The sequence below is a fragment of the Papilio polytes genome, unplaced genomic scaffold (genome assembly GCF_000836215.1).
Source record: "Papilio polytes unplaced genomic scaffold, Ppol_1.0 DF821845.1, whole genome shotgun sequence".
Classification (NCBI taxonomy): domain Eukaryota; kingdom Metazoa; phylum Arthropoda; class Insecta; order Lepidoptera; family Papilionidae; genus Papilio; species Papilio polytes.
The window spans coordinates 4,273,814-4,284,491 of NW_013527359.1; the positions used below are offsets into that span (position 1 = coordinate 4,273,814).

General features: G+C 32.2%; 3 protein-coding genes across 3 annotated transcripts in view; 1 reads left to right on the plus strand and 2 right to left on the minus strand.

Annotated features, from left to right (window-relative positions):
- Positions 1-2,919: 2,919 nt before the first annotated feature.
- On the minus strand, positions 2,920-6,634 carry LOC106107850 (rab-like protein 6). Its single transcript, XM_013288856.1, has 11 exons — positions 6,368-6,634; positions 6,125-6,279; positions 5,749-5,939; positions 5,318-5,464; positions 5,000-5,174; positions 4,765-4,923; positions 4,541-4,698; positions 4,289-4,435; positions 3,733-4,037; positions 3,583-3,623; positions 2,920-3,464 (listed from the first exon to the last, which is right to left on the minus strand). Exons 1-11 carry the CDS (start codon positions 6,477-6,479, stop codon positions 3,270-3,272), a joined length of 1,785 nt encoding a protein of 594 aa, XP_013144310.1. The 5' UTR covers positions 6,480-6,634; the 3' UTR covers positions 2,920-3,269.
- A 565-nt stretch (positions 6,635-7,199) lies between these two features.
- LOC106107902 (small integral membrane protein 8) lies at positions 7,200-7,758 on the minus strand. Its single transcript, XM_013288917.1, has 2 exons — positions 7,504-7,758; positions 7,200-7,426 (listed from the first exon to the last, which is right to left on the minus strand). The coding sequence occupies exons 1-2, from the start codon at positions 7,600-7,602 to the stop codon at positions 7,271-7,273; spliced, it is 255 nt and encodes an 84-aa protein (XP_013144371.1). The 5' UTR covers positions 7,603-7,758; the 3' UTR covers positions 7,200-7,270.
- Positions 7,759-8,013: 255 nt separating this feature from the next.
- The window catches only part of LOC106107826, a 7,236-nt gene continuing 4,571 nt past the window's right edge, over positions 8,014-10,678 (plus strand). The window contains exons 1-7 of the mRNA XM_013288831.1: positions 8,014-8,317; positions 8,468-8,560; positions 8,706-8,809; positions 9,125-9,296; positions 9,561-9,672; positions 10,021-10,155; positions 10,593-10,674. Coding sequence (XP_013144285.1) covers positions 8,173-8,317; positions 8,468-8,560; positions 8,706-8,809; positions 9,125-9,296; positions 9,561-9,672; positions 10,021-10,155; positions 10,593-10,674 — 843 coding nt within the window. The 5' untranslated portion in view covers positions 8,014-8,172. The remainder of the gene's footprint in view (positions 8,318-8,467; positions 8,561-8,705; positions 8,810-9,124; positions 9,297-9,560; positions 9,673-10,020; positions 10,156-10,592; positions 10,675-10,678) is intronic.

The window sequence follows — 10,678 nt, forward strand, 5'->3', positions numbered from 1 at the left end:
AACAGATTTGAACAATTAATTATCTTTAGATTGTACATAAGATTATCTAGATGATATATTTAAGGAAGACGCTAGAAATGCATTCAAATTATTTTGCAGCTCATTGTTGGTGAGAGATACAATTATTAAAATAACTAGGTAAATTTTTCGATGAAATTAGATAAAGAGTGTTACTGATGTGGTTATAGTCGATATTGTTTTAACGCCCGAATGTAGGAAAACACGATGGGGTTTTAGTTTTCCGTGTTCGTTGGTCGCGCAGTGCGGTGTAGCGCTGATTGTTAGGCAGCAGTTGTCTGCGGTCGGCTGCAGTCGGCAGCAGTCGGCAGCAGTCGGTAGCAGTCGGCAGCAGTCGGCTGCAGTCGGCCGCAGTGCGAAGAGAGCCACCTCGTGTGTTCCTATCGACGACCGCCTCAGCGGCTGCGGTGCGTCGCCGCTCTACATGTTGAAATTTGTTGTATATCGGTTACAGAATGAAATATGTATTATATATTGTTCACTATTTGACAGAATATCTATACTATTAACTGATTCATTCTTCAATTTTAAACATTCCTTTTGAATAGATATATTGTTTCAAATATATATGTATATCATCAGTGAATAATGTGGTTTTCGGATTGAAATATTTTATTGATACATTGCTAGATCGCTTTTGATATTATAAACAAGATATAATTAAATTGTTGACGATGCATTAGTGTAGCTCATAATTATTAGATTAATCTGGGCTACCTTTGAGCAGCTACTAATTATATTAAGTAGAAAGAGATTCTCAGTTGACTAATGGAGTGGTGAGGATAGCTTGGGCTCGATGCGTTTATAAGACATTGTTAAAGCAGCGCGGGCGCAAGTGTTAGGTCAGTGGAGTGCACGGCTCCAAGCTGTCGTCATCACTCGCTTTAATATTTATATGTTCTCAATTTTGGTTGCATCTAATGTTCGACTTTCTACTTAGTCCTTCCACGACGTAGCGTTACGTAGTCTTCTCTGCTCTATTTAATAAAAGTACATTTTGCATGAAAGCGGTGTTAGCTGAATGTGTGATAACTGTATTATAATTTGACGGCATTTTATTTTGTTCGTTTTGTACCTTGTCTACTGTCAGCCAAATGACTAGGAAGTTATACTTCGTTAGGTTTATTTTTATATTGTTATAGTAAGTCCGCGAAACAATTTAATGTATTCCAAATTCTGATGATGAAAAGTTGATGATAGAAGTGAAGTCAAGTACAAAGTGCTTTGTATCAAATATTTTGTTGAATGAGTACCTACTTCGCGTTGTTCTAAAGACATAAAACCACCAAATATTGTTTCCAATACCTACATTAGCCTTATGAAATGCCTAATGTTTAACTGAAGAGAATATTTTATAGTTTTATTAACTTATTACAAAATGAAGAAATTATCTACTATACATAGAATGTATAAAATATAAATTTAGGTAAATATTAATGTTAATTAATCGTGTACCATAGTTTGTATAAAATAAAGTTGACTAATATGTGTAAGTTCTGTTATGTAGAGATTTTTGTTTGTAATATTGTTACACTACTGCGTGGACTTCTTACAAGTGGTCCAATTTTTATAATCTAACCAATAAAATATCGATGTGGTTGTATATTTACATTTTTTGAATAGAATGTAATCTATTTATTAAACATCTTTCGTTAAACATTCTGTCCCATCTTCATCAGTTTACAACCTGACTTCCGAAAACATTGCCTCATCCCACCATACACTTATGTGGCGTATGTCATGTGATGCACTGCCCGAGATATAGTTATTTTAATGTCGCCAAAAGACTAACGATTCACGCTTGTCTGCCGGCGGGGGCATAAAAATAAAAAAAATCAACACATTAACAAGCAAATTTATTTCTAAAATCACTTATTTTTACATAAACATACAATGTATAGCCAACACACAAGGCTGATATATAACGCTACATAAACATTTACAAAATATAAACACACTCAACATTATAAAATTTGAAACAGCTCCAACAATGTACGCTAAGTGATAAAAAATTCACAAAACACGTTATAATCACGATATTCAGATGCATAAGACCAGTTGAGAACAGTGTTATCAAATGTTTCTTGGAAGCCCTGGCGCCAAATATTCCAAAGAACAAGGCAGTTTTTGAGCTATAATTTATCTCATACTGTTTAAAAAATTAGAAATCACATCTTTTCGATTTCTGATTGGAACTTGATACTAATTATAGCTTAACCAAGAACAAGAAAATTTTCGTCCTCAGATTGGGTTTAGACCACTTTATAATGTGCGGAAAGAATTTAGTTCCGTATTTTTCGCCGATTTGGCAAAAGTTTTATATTCCTGGTCAGGCTATAATATTAATTTCTTAAAGGTATACGATTTGCTGTGCTATTCTGTTCTAAATATCAGTTTGTAAATTTTATTTTCTCTAGAGACACATTGAAACTCAATATAAAATGCTAAATAACATAAACTGGCCTAAATACAAATAGATTATTTCATTTAGCAACTTTGAACATACCCTAATGGAAAAAAGCATCCTTATTTAACATTTTCAAGCAATAACATTCTTTTCGAATCTTATAATTATTCGAATATTAACATACAAGTTTGAAATAAACATAGAGATCATAGTTATTTTATCAATGTTAGATCAAAAATCCTTTCTACAGTTTCATATTGTACAAAAATACAAAATATATTTTGAAATATTCAATGCATTATTTGAAGATAGCAAACATTTATTTAAAACCCTTTTTATTAAATAAGCTGTGCAGAGTGAACAATTGTAATTAAATAAAATATAATAGGACAAGAGAATATATCGCATGATATAAGAAGAAAAAAAAAACACTAGATTTTCGATGATTTGATACAGTACTTTTTTTTATTAACTGTAAAGTAATAAACTCACCTTAATGTAAAATATACTGGCTCCAAAACATGTTTTTAAGTCTTTTAAAAAAAATCAGATCTCATAAATAGTGTGATCTCACATTCACAAATTCTTTCTTAATTCATAAAAGCATTAAATTAATGTTAAGTAACATATTAAGTAATTAATGTGTACTTATATCATTAAATATGAAGCATTGCATACAAAATAAAGCTAAATAGAATATTACTACTAACACTAGCTTGTCTATGCTAATTTAAAGAGGAAATTTTTTTAACCCCAAATGGTTCTGTAGTAATTTTTTCACCAATTGGTAAACAAGGTTAATATATTGTGTATACCCACCCGATGCCAGGGCGGATTACTAGTATTAAATACTATCATAGTCTCCATAATCAAAGTCAGCAGTGACAGTGGGAGCCAATAAATCTTGTTGTGGATTCGAATTCCGTTTCTCACTCTTGCTTTTCTTGTGTTTGTGTTTTTTCTCTTTACGTTCCAATTTCTCATTACCATCAGTTTTATCTTTATCTTTGGATTTCTTCTTTTTGTGTTTCTTTTCTACCTGCAATAATGGAAGCCAAACATTCTCTTTTACTAGATTGATAGTTTTAAGTATCAAAAATGTTAATTTACTTTCAAAAATTTCCTTTAGAAAATAACTAGTTAAAAAACTGCATTACCTTGGAGTTTGGTTCTTTCGAAATATCTGGGTCTTCTCCACCTGAAACATGTTTAAATTTAAATGTACTACAAACAGTTATCAGATTAAAACTAAATTCACAATTAAAGCTAAATAAATATTATGTAATTATAAATCAAAGTTACTTTACCTTCTGGTGATCTTCTAACACTAGAATCTCCAGCCCATATAGGAAAATCATTATTCAATGACAAATGCACTTCCGGATGGAGATCTGGCGCACTCAATGTCATTGTATTATCTTCTATATCATCTGTGCTTATTACAGCTCGTTTCATGAATATTTTATCTATACTTTCATCCTCTTCATCCATTCTCATAGTATAATCTATGGTCAATGTGGATTCTTTAACTTGATTGGTAGATGGAATATTGTCTATGTCTAAATCATCTTCCTCTACTGTCACTTTTGGATTAATCACTGCCTCATCCTCACTGTAATTGGCAACATTAATATATTATAGTTGTGATTTGAAGTAGTCACTACATATAATATAGCATTTCAGGTGCGTTTGGCATTTTAGGCTAAAAACACCATTATTGCAGAGGTACCAAATAAAAAAGATTTTTATGTTATTGAACAGGTAGATTACAGATTACAAATGACATGATAAGAACTGCGAATGATAGATAGATTTAGTTAAGGGAAGAAAATATGGTTACATCAGGGAGATCTTGAAATATACCTTTCAGTGTCATATGCCACCTCATGATTAGAGTTCGACAATGGAGTCAAGTCCTCCAAGAAACTGCTATCAAGTGTTCCTGCATAGAACTCATCTAAAGCTCCTGAGGATGCAGACGCATTTGTACCTGATGGTGTTCCCGGAGCACTGTAAACCGGAATAAATACCATCAAAGACATTTACTACTACTCATCAGAGTTACAGTAAAAGAAATAAATTCGATACCCATTAAGCAATGTAATAAATACTAACCTGTCCTGTTGTGATTGCCGGGAAGGTGTCATTTCCATACTAACAGGTTGTTTGCGTTTCAATAAATCCGGACTCACATACTGAGATTGAGCACTTTGTGTATTATCTGGTATGCTATGGCATGCTTTTATCCCTTTTGGATTCAATGACTGCGCTAACTGACAATACAATTATAGATTAGAAAACAATTTATGTATTAAATAAAAAAATAAAAAGAAACTCACAAGTGGGTTGACATTAGGTGGTATTATTGGTTTCCCCGCTCCTATAACAATGCTTGGTGATCTGTCAGTTATCACCCGTGGCTCTTCCTTTTCGCTGCTTTGTCTCCGCTTATTAGCGAGGCGGTCCAAAAATGTGTTATAATGCGCTTCATCAGAATTCTAAAAGAAAATACCAATCATAGATAATAAATCAATTAAAATAATAGACTTCATAGTAAGTTAATATAAAATATACTTGAAATTCATCCAATTCCTTCTCAACATCCTCCATATCCCTTTGATTTCTCTGCAACTGTTCTAACAGACTAGTTTTCTGTAGTCTTAAGAATGGTACACTTAAAAACTTGTGCAACAATCGTAAACCGAAACCATTCCTCATAGAAGATTCTGCATAACGCACTGGTGCTGTTCTGGAATAGAAAATGTTGAAAAATCAATTTACCTGCATTGAAGTAAAATTTTAACTATTGTAGTATTTTCAGAATCTTATAACTTGAAGATGATGTGGTCGTAATCTCAACAGAACTGAACAAAAATACCAAATAAAAGGTACCTTGTAAGTTTAGCATGATGTAAAGCTTGGTCTATATGGTGTGGATGTACTTGTCTGTGATGCTGCATATCACAGTGGTTGCCCAGAACCACAACGGGCAGGTCCGCTGGCACCCGGGACAATTCTTTCACAACATACTCAAATGTCCTGCAATATTTAATAGTTCATAGCTGAGAATTAGCTTTTGTCACCATATATATAATTCCCTAGCTTTTTTTTTGCCCTGAACAAATGAAGAGTTGCATCTCTTATAAGATATCTTGATATGTAACCTTTGTATCGAAATCTACATAAAATTAGTTTACACATCCAAGGGATTGTCCAACACTGTTAATAAAAATATTTAGTAACCAGTATAGTATTGTTTATAAGTTTAATAATGGTTTCTACTGCATACACAAATTAAAAAGTAATATGTATTTTATTCTTACCAGGGTTTAGTTATATCCAACATTAGTATAACACCAGTGGCATTTTTATAAACATCCAGGAATGTGGCATCAAGCACAGGAGTCTCATACTCTTCATCTTGTGTTGCAGGTGCTGCCTGGTTCTCTAACTTTAATCCTAAAGGTGGCTTCTTTTTTGCTCGACCCTTATCTACTACTTCCCATACTTCTACCTACAAAAATACTTAACATATTTAATGAGAAAGTGCCTTGTAAGTTTTTTTTATATAGGTATCTGTGTATTTTGTTCAACAGCAATGTTTTTGGAACAAGAATAGGCACAAAATTGATATTTGAAAAAATTGCCTCAACAAAATGGACATGTTTTTAAACTGTTTATTATTTTCGATATACTTACTTTTACAATGTAGTCAGTATTTTTATATGTCCAATGAATTGGTGCCACTTGAATTTGTTCTGTCGGGACATACTCCTCAGTAAATGGTCCACCTTGTAATCTTTGTAGAAGACACGATTTTCCGACGTTCCGGTCTCCTTTTATTAATATTTTCACTAAAAATTAAAACAATTATAAATAGAAGTTTATTCTAAATGTGTGTACATTTGAAGAAAAAAGTGCTAATATAGAATACTGTTTTACTATTAAAATGGACTCCTCTGGAGAATTTCTTTTGTAAAGAAGAAGACATCGGCAAAGGAGCTGCACAGCGATCATCGTTACTTCTTGTTAATTTTTTCAAAGCAGAAAACATGATACTTTAAATACGATTTTTTTCTTCTTATAAGTCTAAACGTTTTCTAATTTTATGTAGCTTTATAGAATGCTGCCTTATCAAACGAGTATGTAAATAACACTCTTAAATACATTATACATACAATAACAAATTAAGTTTAATTTATGGAAGTGACGTGATTGAAATTTAAAACATTTGACAGATGTCAAAAATGACACCAACACTACCACAGAAAAAACACGCACAGATTAAAAACTATGAAATTATAATTTAATATCGGAGTTTAATTCACAGGTTATTGGTTTCCAACAGTGGAAGATAATGTCGCATATTCTATAAGGAATCTACTGTATCTACATAAATAGCACATTACAAAAGTCCAACATTTGCTCACTATGTGTTTGCATTCAAAATGCACATAAAACGGTATCAAGGAACAACTTTCCAAAATAGGAAAGTTTAAAACCAAAACTTATTTTATTCTCTGGTGGCCAACACAAATCTCTATTATTAAAGAAATAGTAAGAAAGTCTGCAGGCAGACAGTCTCTATAATATTGATAAACAAGAAGTGTATGTATGTATGTATCACCTATTGAAAAAACAAAAATTTGATTTGCTTTTGTATACTCTCAATTATTGTATATTTTCAAATTTATATATGCTGCCTTAAACAAGGATTATATTGATTATTATTACAAGGTGTTGGAACACCTACATTAATATAATAAAAATTTGATAAATTAACTATGGCTTTTATTTCTAGAATTTACACACTAATTATAATTTAATATAATTTGTACATTTGAACTAATCCCATTTAGATTTCTTCTTTTCAAAAACTTCCTTGCCTTCTTTATCAATTGCTGAGTAGTAGCCCATTGACTCGTACTTTTGTCGCATGTATGCAATATAACCAAGAGCTAGACCAAAACATGTTATGCCCAAGCCCATTATAACAATATTCTGAAAGTAAAAGCATTAGATTAGTACCCAAATGATTTTTTTTTCTCACGTTTCAGTCTATTACGCAATAAACTTACAGGTTTTGCATACAATTCAAAATTGATAACACGAAAGGCTGTTGTAGACCTTAGAGATCTTAAACCCTCTCCTGGCTTTTCATTTCTTTTGTCACTCATTTTTGAATTTTGTTTTTAGAACAATCATTAAATATTGCAGGTAATACGATTTAGACAAAATATTTACAACTAAATAACAAAGGAATCAATTAATTTCTATATTATTAAAACTCATTTTCACAGCTGATCCCTCTGACATCTGACACTGATGTTTGTCAAAAAAGGAAATTGTCAAGTTGTGTTTTTAACAATCTTGTGAAAAATATGTCTTTTTACTATAAATTAAAGCATTTAGTTGCAGTACGCTTATCTCCCATTTTCATCTTAAAGTGAAGTACTTAAAATGTATTTAAGTAATAAATAAATTAAACAGTCAAAATAATATAATGGGTAATAGTTAAATAGCACACAAATTATAATATTCTGTGGATTTTTTTATCTGCATAACAGTCAAATAATGACGCCAAAATGGCTTGACATTGTTGTTTATGGCGTGTTTTAATAATTTGTCAAATAGTTGTTGAATTTTCGGTTTTTAAGGATAATGTTATACTTTATTGCTTAGTTTCATAAGTAAAATTCAATCATTTTTTGTGCTTTATACGTGAAGTCGCTTGAAATATATTTAAAATGGAATCTGATTCCGCTCTTCACGGTGAATTACCCGATGGCGCGGAAATGTCCCCCTTAGAAGAAAACTTGCCTGATTTAGGGGAAACTTCTGATAATAACGTGCCGGCTAATGATTCGGAAGCAGTTTCTGTGGAAGAAACAGGTGTGAAGTGAGATTTCATATTGGATTTCATAGTAAAATTAACTTATTATTGTTTCCCAGTCAGACATTTAATTTGCATCAATCAGGGTGTGTTGTTGATCTTTTACTTTAATTTTCATTACATATACGTAATATTTCTGATTAAAACAGCAACAAACGGTGCCCCAACAAGCAGTAGTGACGTTTTAGATGTGGAGCCTGGACTGCAACAAGCTGATGGAGAAGAACATTTGTCTGAGCATGGTAAGAACACATGCACATTCTATCGTACAATACGTACGCTTTACTTGTAATTAATCAAATAATGACTTATAAACATTTTAAATACATACAAGTGACAATTGCAAATATGTAATTTGTTTTAAGTTAGTATTTTTAACGTTTGCAGCAGGTCAAGCTGAAGCAGAAGATGAAATGGACATAGATGATACAACCCCAGGTCATATGGGAGATGAATCTGCCTACATAGGAGACAATTGCTTGTCTACACCAGTTAGTGTTCTTTGTGATCATTCTATTTAATATTGTCTTACTAGATTTTAGTTGTGACCCTTTCCACATGAGATTAAATAAAAGTAAGTAGCCTATGTGTTGTTCCAGACTATGCTCTACATCTACACCAAATTTGAATGAGATCTCTTCTGCATATTAGGTGGAAAACTCATTATTAATTCTAATTTGTATATACCTTTTTTTGTAAATAATTTTCTGTTATGTCTTCTTTGCAAATGTAAAAAAAAAATTTATGCTTGATGTACTTGCTTTTATTTATGACATGTTGTATTATAAATGTGATAACATAAACAGGCAGCAACTGAAGATAACTCCCCACAAGATGACAATCCATTAGATCCTATATTGAAGGAGGCCGGGTTGGATGAGAGTGAGTCGGCTGATGCTGCACAGGAGGAGTCACCTGACCAATCTATAAGTTCTGCAATGCCCATAGAAGGGGATGGTGCACCTATCATGCAGGATGGTATGAGAAGTTACAACTTAAGTTAAATTTAAGTAGTAATTTATAATAATACTATATTGAATTATGCCGGTAGCCTATTTGTTCTTCCAGACTAACTTTTACATCTATGCCAAATTTCATCAAGATCAATTCAGCCATTTAGAGTACAAACTCTTATATTAATATAATGTAACTTCAGGATATCTATAACTTTACAAAGTAATATATTTTCTATCATTTATTTACCAGTTAAACAGAAGTCCTTACAGTTTTATTACCTTACAGAAGAATCAAGTACAATGGATGAAGACATGGGAGGAGGTGAGGGTGTGGCCAGCAGTGACGATGTCAATGACATCAGCAGTGCCGCCCAGGATGTGCTTAGCACAGGCATCAGGTATACCTTCTGATTATTGGATTATATTTTTATAGGTTTTGTCTGAATGCAGTAATACATATCAATTATTTAGAATTGAAACCATGAAAGAGTTATTTAGTAAATAACATGACTAGAAATTAGCTTTAATCTTATATTGTGTGTGCTTTTAATTTTCTTTTTAATTTGTATTATTCGATTTATTATTGAAACAAGAACGAAATTGTGAAATAAATAAAAATTTATATGAATAATACATACATATTAATGAACCCTAGGCTTAGCCTAAATAATATTCTGGTGTCTAATAACATTTAGTTATGAAATAGAAAAAAATCAAGTAAAAAATTCTTTGTAACACTTTTACAGTTCAAGTACAGCAGAAGGTGGGGCAGATATATCCAGTAGTGGGCAGATTGAAGCGGCTCTGATCACATCAACTGCCAATGGCCCCGCTGCGCTTCACTCCTTCTCTATACTGCCACAAACACAGCCACCTAATGAGTATGGTTCTTTAAAAATCACTATGATACCCCTAGTTTTATCCACATTTAGTTTCTTTAGTCACAAAAATAGTCCCTTCAGTAGTAATTTATATTACACAAGCTGTTGTTCGCAACTTTGCCCGCGTGAAATTAAAAAAAATAGTAAAAACGTAGCCTATGCTACTCAGTAATAATACAGCTTTTTAATGGTGCAAGAATTTTTTAAATCGGTTCAGTAGTTTTTGAGTTATGTCAATACATACAAAGATACAAATCTTTCCTCTTTATAATATTAGTATGGAAAATCAACACTTAGTGACAACAACCATTCCTTCCACACTGTTATTTGATTATTATTTTTCCTTAAGTTTTTCCTTATTCATACTCAATACTAATGCTCCCTTAGCATTGAATTAGAACCTAATATGCGACTGTGTGTGAAATATTAATGTAAAGTTTCAGTGACGCGGACACGTCTGAGATGGAGGGTGTGGCGGACACCATGCCCTCCGTCAGCGAGTCTATGCCACTGCTCACTATGA